Below are 14,451 nucleotides of genomic sequence, written 5' to 3' on the forward strand. Positions count from 1 at the left end.
TACAGGGCCCCTCCTCCAACACACACGAACGCGCACATGATCAATGAGGGCACGAGATAAGTTTGTGCACAGATGGAAGGCTGACAGGCAGGTAGGCCATCCAGTTATTTTAGCCGGGCCGGCTAAAATGATTGGTCGTGCTTTTTACAGTACTACGGCTTCCACAGATGACATTTTTCTATGGATTTTTTGTCAAAGCACTTCAGATATTCATTGCTATCGGGATGTTAAGAGCATTCCATGGAATATAACAAAAAGTGTATCTCGAGCCGGTTTCTCAAACTTACCTACCCCACCTTTAACATGTTTTGTTCATATTCACTCTTAACAACATTCATAAGCACTGATTATACATAAAAAGGTACATCTTAACATTTATATTCATAAAAATATTGAAATACAATGTTGAAGTTTATGGCTAAAGGTGTTACTCCACTTTTTAATGGTTGAGTTATATTGTGCTTTAAAAATATATGCCGATAGTGACCTACATGCAACCATTTCAATACTGTGCGTTGCTTTGATGTTCTTCTGGATTGTATTGAACTACATTTCCATTATGCAAATGTTTTGATCCAGATTTTTTTGGAGCTAAAGTCAGGATTTATTTGCCTTTCGTGCATCGAATACTTTTTGAAATCTGTCTCTTACAAGTCCCCCTATATTGTAACCTTACAGTACTGAATTGCAAAGATGCCTCTTTAAGTTTTAAAAACCTTTTCTATGTATTTGTCATACGGTATGACAATATTATGATTGTGTCGATTCACTAATTGAATAACATTTAAAGGAATGGTTCTGATCTTATTTGCTAAATTAGATATTGATAAAATCTGCTTTATATAAAGCCACAACCAATAGGCAGTTAGCTTAGCTTAGCATAAAGACTTAAAGCAGGAGGAAACAGTTTTGTCCAAAGGTAACAGTAGAGTTGATAGTACTTTTAATTTTCTCGTCTCTCAACACTTTTACAAAAATATTTAGTGTTTTGTTTTTACATTACGGATGACTTTGCCTATTCTGATGTTATCTTGCTTTCTCTCTGCCTCCACCTCTTCCTCTCTAACCATTATTCTGTTGTGATGCAGGAAGAGTTGGAGAACTTCCCCCTCCCAACCATCCACATGAGTCAGGCGGTCCTGAATCAAACACGTTACCCCTCTGTGCTGCTGCTGGTGTGTCAGGACAATGAGCAGCACAAACCTGACATCCACTTCTTCCACTGTGACGAGGTGGAGGTGAGTCTGGGTTTAATGCCGCGGCCTCGGCTCAGTTTGCGTCCTTTATCGTTTCTGCATGATCGGCTGGCTTTGTGTTTGATGTCGTCGTAAATCCAAGCTGCTGTTGTTGGAGCGCCAGGTCAGATTTCAGTGCAGTTTGTGGCAGTGTGCTAGAGTGTATCCTTTTACATTTTTACAAGACTTGTTAAACTATATTTGTTCAAGGAAAGATCCATCCCTGAAAGGATTTTATACTATAACTTCCTGCAATGACACTGCCTTTCTATAGTTCAAAACACTACTGGTAAGTTCAAAGAAATAGTTTACAAGAGACTGTCGATCATTATATCAGGCTCATAAAAGCTGACGAGAATGAATATAAAAAACTTTGGTTTATTACATATTGCGCTGTTTCAGTAAATGAATATCAAAACGGTTCTTATCTTTACTATCCTCTATCAAACTAGGTAAAAGTCTCAGTGGCATTAATATCCCTTTTGCACGAGTGACCAGACCAAACCACAGACCATACACATTGATACAACAATACATTCAAATATTAAATACAAACAAATATAAAAGTCAAATGAGTGAGCACCATACCCATTTTATATGCAATGAATAAAACATCGTATTGATTTTGGTTTTGGCTTTATGTGAATAGTAGTCAGTTAAATATAATTATTTCACACTTTTTATGAGCAAGCATTATTGAGTGCATCACAAGTCATATATACGTAGACACAGGGTTAGGGCTGGTTTGTACAGCCTATTACCAAAATGATGATTGTTTTTTCCTTTTTTGAATAATGTAGAATTAATCATTACTGGGGATTTTACTGATAGATTGCATTGAGATATTAGACTTCGAAAGTTTAGCATTTCATTTGACATTGCAATTTCGTAATTTGATCTCTAAGGCCTAGATGGGTTACATGCGTCTGACAGGGAATCTGCTGTCAGCCTTGAAGCTACAAATGTTCTTAAAGTTTGACTCTGTGTCTCTCCTCATTTCCTTCAGGCTGAGATGGTTCATGCTGATATAGACAGTGCCATTGGAGACAACAAGCATGGAAAGAAAATGAGGCTTCAGACTCTCAAGTGAGAACCGTGGTGCACGCACACGCACACACGCACACACACACACACACACACACACACACACACACACACACACACACACACACACACACACACACACACTGACCTTTAATGAGTAGTTAGCTAACTTAATCTCTCGATGCCTCCTCCTCTTCCTCTAGGGTGAACCAGGAGAAAATGAAGCGTCACAGAGAAAGCATCCTCCCCCCCTCGGCCCCTAAGGGCCCCTCACCCGCTGCAAAGGGACGTGTGGCAGCCTCAAACACACAACGTAAGAATTGGACAGGTTCTTAAAAGAAATGTCCTTTCACATGCCATGCTCACATTTTATTCAATAGTTGCATTCACATGAGCTTTTGTGTGTGAATGTAGATCAACGAGCATCTGGACAAAATGACATGGAGTCACATGAAAAGCTGGCTCAGCGGATTGAGAAGGATGTGGTGAGAGTTTTTATCCACACTGACACCTGTGAGTACATTACACAGCCTCATAATGCTATGTTAATCATACTTAACCTCAGGGTTTGTCTCCCTCAGCAAATCCTCAACTGTTCCCTGGATGACATAGAGATCTTTGTGGCACGGCTGCAAAAGGCAAAAGATGCCTTTTCTCAGCTCAACCACCGCAACAAGAGTAAGAAGAATAAGAAGAAAGGACCAGCAGGTCTGTCGCCCTTTCTTCTTTCATGCGGTGGCAGGAATGCAGTGACAATATGTTCATATTGCTCACGTCACCATGTTTGTGCCCTCTTGTGTCCTGCGGCCTAGGACCATCATCTAGTGATGTTTGTGTGTGTGGTAGCAGTGACCAGTTTGGAGTTATTTAAAGTAAAACAATACTCATCATAACTGAGGTTATGACCAACAAAGTCAAAATATTGCCAATTCCAAAAGATTGGAACAACATGTTTATGAAGTGAAAGTGTATTATCGACTGTTCTCCCAAATTATAACTGCAAAGTATTTTTACAACATATTGCTGAGTAATATTTAACCACCAAAACTGGCAGTGCTGTGATGCTGTGTCTTTATTTCAACATACATACATGTGGCGCCAAACATCGATGTGTTGTTTTGTATGTGCATGGTGAGGCGCAAACACACATACACGACGTGTTGTGTTTCTACACATCATTTGGTAATAGATAACACAGGTGTGTGTTGTCCCTGACCACCGAGACATAGAGAATATTTTTTGTATGTAAACGTAAGTTAAAACTTAACTTATTAGGTTTGATTTATCATAATTGATGTAATAAGGAACTTGCATGCACCTAAAATTACAATTCAAAAGAACAATATATGTCTCTGGTTTCGGTGGTTATGTGAATTTTAGGACCTTTCGAGTCATACGACATAAGAAACCCTAATGTAGCACATTTTCTCTTCTACTCTCTGGTCAAGGTGAAGTTTTCAGCTGTAAAGCTGTTTATAACTAACCATAAGTGTACCACTAACCATAATAAAAAGTTGCAAGCTTTAGTAGAGATCAAACAATAGGATTTCTGTAAACCTTGGCCATAAAGTGAAACCTGTATCCAGTCTGTAATAAGTCTGCATGGAGGGCCGGTAACTCTGGAGTCTGTGTGTGGTCATTGTTGCTCTGCTTGTTTACAGAGGGCATGTTGACCCTGCGAGCCAAGCCCCCCTCTGAAGCTGAGGTTATTGATAGCCTGCAGAAACTGAAGCTGGCCCTCAACCTCTTGGTGAGATATCACAGCTCCTAACCTCTCCACCTTTGTTCATCAGTTTTTCTCTCTTTTCAACTCTTTCTCACTGTGCATCTGTCATTGTGCCCCCTGCAGGCCAAACTGAAGAAGCACATACAGAATCCAAGTGCGTCTGAGCTGGTTCATTTCCTCTTCGGCCCTCTGGAGCTGGTAAGAGCTGCACATATGTGGAAAAAGTGTCTAATGTCAAGCAGGTGGATATAGCATTATAAGGACGATCATCTCATACTCTATAAATAAGTTACTCATTTCATTAGATAACCTCTTTGTTGACTGGGCCAGAAAGCACATCTGACGAAGCTTTATTAAATACACAGAATCAAAGCCGTCTAGGGTTTGCATTGTTGTCATCAGACATTCCTCCTATTGTTTTCATTTTTTCTGGCACCACACCCACTGTCGCTCTGTTAAACTCACACCAGACTGGAGCAACGTAGCTTTCAGCTCTGATTTAGGTGCAGCCACACTTACATAAAGCCGGTTTCCCAAGCCTCAGTGTACGGCCACACCTTCGATACTGCTGGATAGAAACACAGAGCTGTGATTAGGCTCTGCCAGGTGATATGGTGCAGTAACCTCTGGACAGCATGGATTTGCTTGATAAGACCAAGAGAAAGCCGTAGCCGTATCATTCAAAGTCGATCTCTAGCTGTCCTCAACAATAGATCCCAACATGCAGAAGCTTTGGATACATGTGTATTCGGTTTTAAATTGTTTTGCAATGTAAATAAGATGCAGATATTTGTGATGCGTTAACATAGGGTTATAATATATTTATATTTATATATATATATATATATATATATATATATATTTAGTTTGCTGCTGTTGTTTTCACCCAATATATATTACTTTTGTGTCTTCTGAATGCAAACAAATAATAATGGAATTGGAATATCTTATTAAGTTGCCTTCTCACCAAATTGTTGAAAAGCACTTAATGTAATTGTTCAATAAACTTCTGGATGCATCCACAGGTGTTGCAGAGCTATGGAAGTCCTGAACTGGCGCGTTCAGTAATCTCCCCGCACCTTTCCAAAGAAACCGTGGACTTCCTGCGGGGACACCTCACCCCCAAAGAGATGACCATCTTTGAGCTAATGGGGGATGGATGGAACAAACCTAGGTGAACATATGAGTGTATTTAAATAAAACTTTTATTCAAAGTGTTTTACAATTTGCCTCTCGTGCACACACAAAGTCACACCCTGACGTCACTGGCCTGACCATTGGGAGCAAGGACACTTGGGTGCATAATTACTAATGGCTCTGTGGTGTTGATGTGTAGCTTAAAGTTCACCTTATGACCCTCCTGTCCCTCTTCCTGCAGAGCGGAGTGGCCCAGGGACCAGTGCGCTCCTCCTTATCACCCAAAGTTTCGTAATGGCTGGGAGCCGCCAGCGGACTACTTCAGGTTGGCCCCGTGGGAGACAGAAGGACTTGAGGGGCCACCGGGGTCTCCAACCAGCCCCGATTACAAAAAGCACTCAGCTGAGGATGTAAGGGTTTTGTTTGTCTGTGGATTTGGCTACCATTGCCGGTCCTAACACCTGAAAAATGTAACAATTTCCTCTGCTTTTACAGTATTATGGAACTCATTCCTCAAACTCATCAAATGGGTAAGTTATAAAGTCCTTCATACATTTTGCTGTCTCTTTCATACATTTCAATAAACCATTCAAACTGAAATAAGAGGATACAATGTGTCTTAACAGGTCATACAACGGGATGCCCCCCACCCGCAAACATGCCAAAATTCACTACCACTTTGTAGCACGGAATGCCAACGAGCTGTCGGTGCTGCAGGACGAAATCCTCGAGGTAAAAACAAAGACATGTGTTCAAAATGTAAACAAAATGCTGATGCAGCTGTGAACGAATTGATATGTGCAGTCCTCAAGCATGACGATGTCAGTTCCAACACTAAGGACTTGCTTTCAAGTTTTGAATGGACTGGATTGAGATGTGAAATGTGTCTTGCAGGTGATAGAGGATAACAAACAGTGGTGGAAACTACGAAATCGCAGCGGTCAGGCAGGCTATGTCCCGGCAAACATCCTGGAAGTTGTGAAGATCGAGGACTCAGAAGCCGCCTATAACCAGGTGACCTGTTGTAGTGTACAAGTGGTGCAATAACAGTACATTATAAGAGGAACAGCCATAACACTTGGCCACTTTTATAATGACTTTGTAAAAATGTATGCTTGACCTTTCTGAGTGAACTTTGTAGCTGTGTGGTGTTTTTTGAAGCGTTCATACGGGCAATCTTTCCTGCAGCTACACATAAACAAATGTAGGTAATAGAATGAAATGCAGCAACAGGACATGATCCCTTTCACCATCCTTATCTCAGCTACACAACTTCAGGCTTGTTGTTAAGATTAGATCAAATAAACTAAGATTAGATCAAATGAGCTAAAATTAGATAAGATTAGATCATCCTTTATTTTGTCCGGGAGTGGAGCCATATTTAGTGTAACAACAGCACATGGTGATAATGCAATAACAGTAAGTATCAGTAAGAAGATAAATTAATAAACAAAAAGAAATACAGACAACAATTTAAAAAAAAAAATAAGTATAATGAGTGAATAGTTGAGTTCACATTATTATACTTATACTATAATTGTCAGTTTTCATCTCTGTGATGGGAACAGGAGAGGTCAAGGTTTCTTATCACTGCTTGTTATTCATTTGTTACGCGGCTAGGAAGTGTAACATCTGGGTTAAAAGTAAAAGGGATGATAAGGACACAAACAGATAACACATTTGAAGTGAAGAAGTCATAATAAAGAGACATAACAGAGATTTCAAAAAAATAATCAGATGAGTAAAAAGCCTAGACACAGGTTGTTGTTTACAGGACAAATCATCACGCTGCATGCAGGTTTACCAACGCCCTTCTCATACTGTATGCAGCTACTCTTCCTGGTGCCAAATTCTTTCACACACATATTTTCTCTTTTGGCCTCAGGGCAAAAATGTATCAACCACCAGTGAGAGAGAGAAGAACCTGTTTTTGGAGTAATAGTGGCTGCGGTGGCTTTCTCATGAACTGTATACTTGCTATGTGTGTGTGTTTATTAGGGCTACGGGACGACATCTCCTGGTTCTCTGAGCCCTGGAAGCAGCTTCAAACATGGTAAACCCTTTGATCAAAGTGAGTGAATACAAACATCACAAAGTCAGATCCAAGAATAACAGATAAGAGTAATGGTTGCTTGATTCTAACGTCTGCTACCATCCTTTTTGTGTTCTGCAGAAGAGATGCAGAAGGTCCAAAGTGAGTTATTGGAGAAAATCCATAACAAAAACCAGCCGGCTGTCAAAAAGTACCGTGGGGTGGGATCAACCAGCATTCATGTACCGCTCAACCTTGACTCAACCCCAGAGCAGGTGACCGCGTGGCTCACCGCAAAAGGTTTCTCGAAACCGTAAGTCACCCCCGATGCTCAACTATCCAGGAAATCCAAATACCTTTCCTCTAAAATACCTTCATGTTTTAAAAAAAAAACATTGTTGATATCCTGACTTTTCCTCTAAAACTACCATCAGGCCGGCAGTGGCTCAGTCAGTAGGGGCTTGGACTGTAAGCCGTAGGGTCGCCGGTTCAAGTCCCCAGACTAGACCTAAATATGGAGTGTGGACTTCTACTTGGAGAGGTCCCAGTTCACCTCCTGCCCTGCCGTGGTGCCCTCGAGCAAGGCACCGGACATCCCCCTTCCCCCCTCACTCCCATTGCTCCCCGGGCGCTGTACAATAGCTGCCCACTGCTCCTAGCACTAGACTCATGGTACTAGGATGGGTTAAAAGCAGAGAACACATTTCACTGTGTGCACTGTGTGCTCTGCATTTGTGACCATTAAACAGGGTTTCATCCCTCCCAATAAAAAAAAGGTTATTTTTGACTAAAATGTCTCAACAAATATTGGATTGATTGTCATAAAATGTGATGTTATGCCTGCTTTCAGGATTAATTAGGAAGAACATGTATTTGAAAAAACCTTACTGATGGTTCGGCTTAATTTATCCTTTAAAACCCCAATGAGGCATTATGCGCAACATCAGCCAAACCGACACCAATGAGAATCAGTTCATCATTGTTGCTGTTGTTTACATCTGTGTCTTAAAAATGCCATTATGGATATTTTTTGGATGGTCAACTCACTATTGGAGACTATGTATACATTTATAATTTCATTACATTCATATATAATGAGATTCCTGACTTTCCACAGCACCATTGAATGTTTGGGGATCCTGACTGGAGCACAGCTGTTTTCCCTCAACAAAGAGGAGCTGAAGGCGGTGTGTGGAGACGAAGGAAATCGTGTCAACTCTCAGATCACAGTGCAGAAAGAATTGCTGGAGGTTTGTCACACACACATGCAAGCCAACTGCTAACACTCCTGTTACGACAAAGCCGTTTCTTTTATGGTTAGACCAAAACAAAATATAAACTCACTTGTATCAAATGTAAAACGTGTTTGTTAGATCTGAATAATACCATCCTGTCTCAGCTTTCAATGTCTTTCAGGGCATGTTAAGACAAGTCACTTTACTAAAAGTTTGTTTCAGCTGAGAGTCATCCTCGTATTATAATCAGGTCAGAACTGACTAGGTGGGATTCGTTGACAATTAAACAGCTTCCCACATGGATAATGACATAATAATCCGCAGTTATGCAGATTCATAAATTCACAAAACGCAATTGCAACAAATTGGCAAATGACATGATACAGTAAATAGATATCACAAGTATTACATACACACTTTGTGAGACACTCATGAGAGTGACAACTTCAGATCTTACACTGTAAAAAAATCACCTGTGGTTTTAATTAGCAAATCAGGGTGAAGCAATGAGTCCTGACTAAGTCAAAGCAGACTGGTCTAGAGTAATATGGAGGGGATAAAAAAACAATATTAACAAAGAAAAATATTTGGTATTTTAAAAACTAACATTATTAAAAGTATTGGCCCAGGATAAGGAGTTAGAGCCGGTCATGTATTTATAAAAATCGTTAGGATTATGCAAATTTTCTTTCTAACCTTTACCGTTTCAATTCACTTTTAACAACTTCTGTTTTTAAAATATTATTTTTTAAGTCAATCTGTTATCCATGTAATGAATTGTTGTCTTTTTATATTATCAACACAAAACATATAGTTTTCTAAGTACCTTTCCGTTAATTATCCAGTGTGATCCTCAAATCTCCTCAAAAGCAGACAGGATCAGTTACTGTGTGTACTTCCTTGTTGTTGCTGTAATAAAGGCCAAGGTAAGAAAAGTTTAGATTCACGTCTAAACAGAGCATTTCTTAAAAAGGCACTAGATTGTTTATTGAGTAGCTTGTGGTCCTGTGTCTCTCTTTGTAATAAGGGAATCCTTAAACAGCAGTTTGGCATAATACTAAAGGAGAAAAATTCATAAACAATAAATAAAAACAAGTCTTCTTGCGCTTCCTTCCTTTGCAGAAGAGCAAAGGAGACACGGAGCTGCAGGAGGTCATGAAGCGGCAGCAGGAGAGAATCAACTCTTGCAGCAAAGACTGAACGGACGCTTTCCCCTCTTCAGAAGCTTCTTCAATCAAGCTCCTGTCAATGATCACCTACAGTGGAACATACTGAAATGTTGTATACATTTTTAATTGTATATTTATTTTGTATCACCCAATATGTATGTATTCCAGTGTTTTCTTATCTAATTATGTTGCTTCTGTTTTCATTGTTGTTTGTATGAAAGAGGGTGAATGTGAATCCATGTACAGTTTTGAGAGGGTGTGTGTGGGAGCATGTGTAAGCACACCATGCATGTATCGTGCATATTTGAAGTGTGGTCAATGTTTATGCTCATTGTCAATATTGTGGCTGTTTACTGAATGACTTCAATAAGTAGATCTTAGCTATAGCATAACTAAACCTGTGCCAGAATGTTTGACACCTTTTCTGATATATAGCCATTTATTTTCATATTACTGTTTACAACTATAATAAATAATAAATCGCAAACTATATGTCAGAAGTATTCTCATCAATCCTGCTTACTAACTGCAGTTCAGCTGTAGGTATTAATAGAAATAATGTTTTTAATCAGAATTCAGACATTCTGGCAAGAGAAACTCATTCATGACGTTATTGTACATAACAGTGAGATACTGTCATTTATGTTGTTTTGGAGCAGCATGATATTTGCAGTGTAAGCTGAGCACATACAGGAAAAATAAGGAAAACATGAAAGTGTGTTGCTCTGATAATAATACTTAAATGAAGATTTGGGCCATGCATTCAAGGGGTTGTAAATATAATGGGACACAGTTTGAAAAAACAGTACAATAAAAAAATATCTTGTTAAATATTTGATGTCTCATCTTTTTGTAATTACTGTATTTCCTGTGTTTGTCACTGGATTAATAAAGCCAGAGGTGGAGAAACAGTCAAAAGTTATTTTATTGTATAATGTAAGATCAAGAAAGAAGTTCCATTAAGTACAATGATAACTTATCCTCAATTAAACAGGATTTGTCATTTTTTGTTGTTTCAGCATGATAGATAATGAAAAAAACATCACTTTAAAATACCTCACAATCCATTTTCACAACTGTATCTATAACACCATACCACTGTTGCTCAAGGCGCTGTAAGGCAATTCAGAGAAATCCTGTGAGCACAAACATTGCGCACTGAATCTGAAAATACTAAAACGACACTAAGAAAGGATCATTCCCGTACTATCAACTGGAGTATAAAACCGAACAGATACAATCAATGTACGATGCAGTAGAAGAGAAAAACTTCCTGTAGGTACGGTGTAGAGAAAAGACGTCATTTATGGAGATACGCGTCAAGCCAGAGGTCGCCCGAGTTCTTCAGTGACCTGGAAAAAAACAAAAATACACACGACATCTATCAGGCAAGAGGTTCATCACTTAACTTTGTTCAGCAAGAACATTTTATTTAGTTATAGCCCTCATTAATCTGTCGGTTGGTTTCATACCTTTGTTTTGTTTAACTGTTCTCTTTTGTTTGTTGACAACCTCAACATGTCCTTTCCCAGCAGTAGATGAAAAACTACTTTTAGTATGGGACTTACCTGAAAACATCAACAATGCCTTGCCACATTGTTTTGACGTTGTAAGGAATCCCATGTTTCTCACACAGAGCACGGACCAGTGGGGCCACCTGATGGTAGTTGTGGCGCGGCATCGTGGGAAACAAACTTCAGACGAGAAACGGAACAGAAAGCGTCCATCGGACATGTTTAAAAAATAATGTTATCATTTTAAATTGAAATCAAGGTCGTTGTTTAAAGTCAGCTTATTTCACTGTCAGTTTATTATAATATATTTAATAGCATATTAGCTTTTTCCAACTTTATTCAATGAAGCTATACTGTATAATGTTTATGCTGAGTATAGTATTCAAATCATTTCGTACTAATTTCTTCAAATAAAAACTAAATAATAAAAAAATACAAATCTTTAAAAACGTTCTCTTTTTATCTGGAAACTAAAAAGGTGTGGCTACTTAATTCTTGAAGATCATCATGCTTTCAGATTTCAAGAATGATGGACTTGTAATACTTTTTGTATCTATAAGATGATTATTTCTCATTTATTTGAAGATCTTTTTGATTGTTTTCCTACAAGCTTTTGAGCTGATGAACACATGCTCTACTCAGACTAGATCATTGACTCACTGATGTTCGATTTGAAAGTTGAGGTGCCCGCTGAACCAGTCGTTGAAGGGGGACTGCTTGATATTACAGGTGGCCTTTAGCTAAAACAGAGAGCGAGAAAAAATACAAATGAATATATCAGCATCACATACAGATCACTGTGGACTGTCCCCTAAAAACCCGCGGGTACCTGCATGGAGAGCCAGTCCCGGTGCTTATCGTGGTCGATGTCCATCGGCAGGTGATTCATCTGAGTCACCCACACAAACCAGTGACTCTCCAAAAACCTGCCATTCACAACAACACCAGTCAGGAATAACCATGTGATCCAGGTTGATGACATGTCGGCTTCTATTACATTATAAAGGGTTTGTTAGTTGAAAATAATGTTATTTTTGTAATTTATGTAAAAACGATTATATTATGAATCAAACATTTACAAAATATCAACTTTTGGGTATCATTGGAATCCTGTTCTAGCATAACATTTTTTGCAGCTCGCAGTTTAAGTGACAATAAATGTGTATTTTTGAGTTTTAGGTTGTTTTTTGATTTGTTTAGAGTAATCGTTGCAGCATAGGTACAAACAAGAGGCATGTATGAGTGGTTAGATGTCAGTATTTGATTGTGTTACAGTAGGTGTGTGTGTTGGGGTTGTATTGATTACCTGACAAAGGTGATGAGCATCACTGAGCCGAACAGGCCGAACATGGGTATAGAACAGGACAGGTAGCGAAGGTAGTACGACAAAGACCAAGCCAGGTCCTTCAAAAGAGAGGAAGGTTAATTAGATATAATATCTACTTTTCTTAAGTCATAAACATAAACAAAGAAGAAAATAATTTAGATCAGACTTTTTATCTCACTGGCGTCTCAGGGGTTTCTCGCATACATATTCAGTTATCAGACAGAAAATGTTGCTTATGTAATCTGCACTGTAACACAATAAGACAGCATCTTACCACCCAGTCGTGGCGTGAAATCATGGTGCGTATGATCTGCACATGGAAGTAAATTGGAATGAGTAGCGGGGGTCCAACTATAGGGGAGGAAAAAATAACAGTTATACCTGTGAAGTTTTACAGTTTCAATTTTGTTTAAATGACACCAGGAAACATACCAAGAAAGAAGTACTGGTGTTGGTAGTGGTAGGGCATATATTTGATCTTTTTTATGCCGTACTGTAACAGAGAAAACAGAGTTAGAATGAGAGTCTGGTAAAATACTGTATATATTTGTTTTTTTACTGAACTTGCCTCCACTGGTTGAGTGGCTCCAACCACGAAGACGTGCAACATGTTGACATCAGGGTCCTTACTGAAGATGTTGGGTTTAGCATGATGCTGGAAATGTCTGTGATTCCACCAGTTAGCAGACGCACCCTAAGAAAAACAATCTCTTAATAACCGTGAAAAAACGTCATTGAAAATAGGATTAGGAATACCAATTACCTTCAAATGGCCAATGGAAAACTTGTGCAACACGTGATTCCAGCTGGATTTCTTAAAGACAGACAGATGGCCAAAGTCATGCTGCAGCCACCCAGCCTGCAACTGCAGAAGAAGAAGTGAAAAAAGCATTAATATATTCAAAACATAATCAAATGTACGCCTGGGTGTAAATATCACTGTCTACTATGGACAACTGGGTGCGTTGTTTCTTTGCCATACATGTAATATACACACCCAGGCATTGTACAATATAGTTGCCCAGGTGCATATAGCATCTACCTTAATTTATAGTTGGGCACAGACCAGTGGCGGTTCTACGGGGTGGCACGGGGTGGCAGCTGCCACCTCAGAAAAATGCCTTGCCACCCCAGCTGCCACCCCATTTGGCAGCTTTGTTTTGAAAGAAAAGTTGTGGCTCATTGGACATTTGAGAGAAAATCTCTAATGTCCGAGTGCAAGTGAATGCAGCACAAGACGCGAGCCTTGTAACCCCCCCCCCTGGCGCGAGCTTGGAAATATGATTGGCGGCGATTTCATTTGAACGGGAGGACAGCGCAAAACGAGAAGCATTTCGGATACAAGTAAACAGAAGGAATGAGGTATTTGCGGTCAGGGTATGGCTGGGGTAAGCTACAGCCATACCAATAAATGGCTTAGCCCCACCATGAAAAATGATATTAAAGTAAGCAAAATAAAGTCTGCCAACTCGCGCGGAGTAAATTGCACAGACAGCAGTTAGTAAGATTGATTTCAGTAGCCACTTGTCTGGAAATACCGAAGACTAGAAATGGTTTTGAACACTTTTGTCACGTAGTGATCGTCTTCTCAATAGAACATCTTTGATAATGTCTTCTGGCCAATCAGAATCATGATAACGGCGTGGTGTTGTTGCAGAAAGTCCCGACAGAGAATACTTTTGCTGTAGTACATCTCTATATACATCGGTACAACTATAAGACCCCATGGTTTGATGATTGATAGGTGTGTGGGCTGTCTTTCATTTTGACACACAGAACAATGGGGGCTATCCACCCTTATCCACAATGTAAAGTAATTCACACAGCCTCTTCCCTCTCCTCTCTGTGAGGAGCAGCAGGTTCAGCTTTCAGAACAAAGTAACAAAAAACTAAAATGGCATTCATTTTTTTAAATACGTCGTGTATTAATATATATTTATTTATTTTTCTTCTCAAGAGAGCACCAGAATGTGTATTTGATGTTAGTATTTCAAAAAATCTCCTGGGGGAGAATCCCCCCAGACCCCCCTGC

At 39.4% G+C, this 14,451-nt stretch overlaps 2 protein-coding genes across 3 annotated transcripts in view; one reads left to right on the forward strand and one right to left on the reverse strand.

Annotated features, from left to right (window-relative positions):
* The first annotated feature begins 1,078 nt into the window (after positions 1-1,078).
* On the forward strand, positions 1,079-10,411 carry eps8l2 (EPS8 signaling adaptor L2). Of its 2 annotated transcripts, none has more exons than XM_010783643.1 (16): positions 1,079-1,238; positions 2,242-2,321; positions 2,483-2,592; positions 2,694-2,764; positions 2,861-2,987; positions 3,941-4,029; positions 4,129-4,203; positions 5,031-5,179; positions 5,384-5,552; positions 5,638-5,672; positions 5,769-5,874; positions 6,037-6,156; positions 7,141-7,213; positions 7,316-7,487; positions 8,292-8,424; positions 9,532-10,411. In XM_010783643.1, the coding sequence occupies exons 1-16, from the start codon at positions 1,083-1,085 to the stop codon at positions 9,607-9,609; spliced, it is 1,743 nt and encodes a 580-aa protein (XP_010781945.1). In that variant the 5' UTR covers positions 1,079-1,082; the 3' UTR covers positions 9,610-10,411. The 2 variants fall into 2 exon arrangements, with proteins under 2 accessions (XP_010781945.1, XP_010781946.1); XM_010783644.1 differs by having other exon boundaries at positions 2,861-2,957.
* Positions 10,412-10,487: 76 nt separating this feature from the next.
* fads2 (fatty acid desaturase 2) overlaps positions 10,488-14,451 on the reverse strand; it is a 7,844-nt gene continuing 3,880 nt past the window's right edge. Inside the window, exons 5-13 of the mRNA XM_010783645.1 lie at positions 13,183-13,284; positions 12,988-13,113; positions 12,852-12,912; positions 12,694-12,770; positions 12,399-12,496; positions 11,922-12,018; positions 11,753-11,832; positions 11,147-11,272; positions 10,488-10,930 (exon numbers count right to left, since the gene is read on the reverse strand). Of these exons, the coding sequence (XP_010781947.1) occupies positions 10,879-10,930; positions 11,147-11,272; positions 11,753-11,832; positions 11,922-12,018; positions 12,399-12,496; positions 12,694-12,770; positions 12,852-12,912; positions 12,988-13,113; positions 13,183-13,284 (819 nt within the window). The 3' untranslated portion in view covers positions 10,488-10,878. The remainder of the gene's footprint in view (positions 10,931-11,146; positions 11,273-11,752; positions 11,833-11,921; positions 12,019-12,398; positions 12,497-12,693; positions 12,771-12,851; positions 12,913-12,987; positions 13,114-13,182; positions 13,285-14,451) is intronic.

This window comes from Notothenia coriiceps, unplaced genomic scaffold, assembly GCF_000735185.1.
Source record: "Notothenia coriiceps isolate Sejong01 unplaced genomic scaffold, NC01 NC01_scaffold00025515, whole genome shotgun sequence".
In the NCBI taxonomy this organism is placed as follows: Eukaryota; Metazoa; Chordata; class Actinopteri; order Perciformes; family Nototheniidae; genus Notothenia; species Notothenia coriiceps.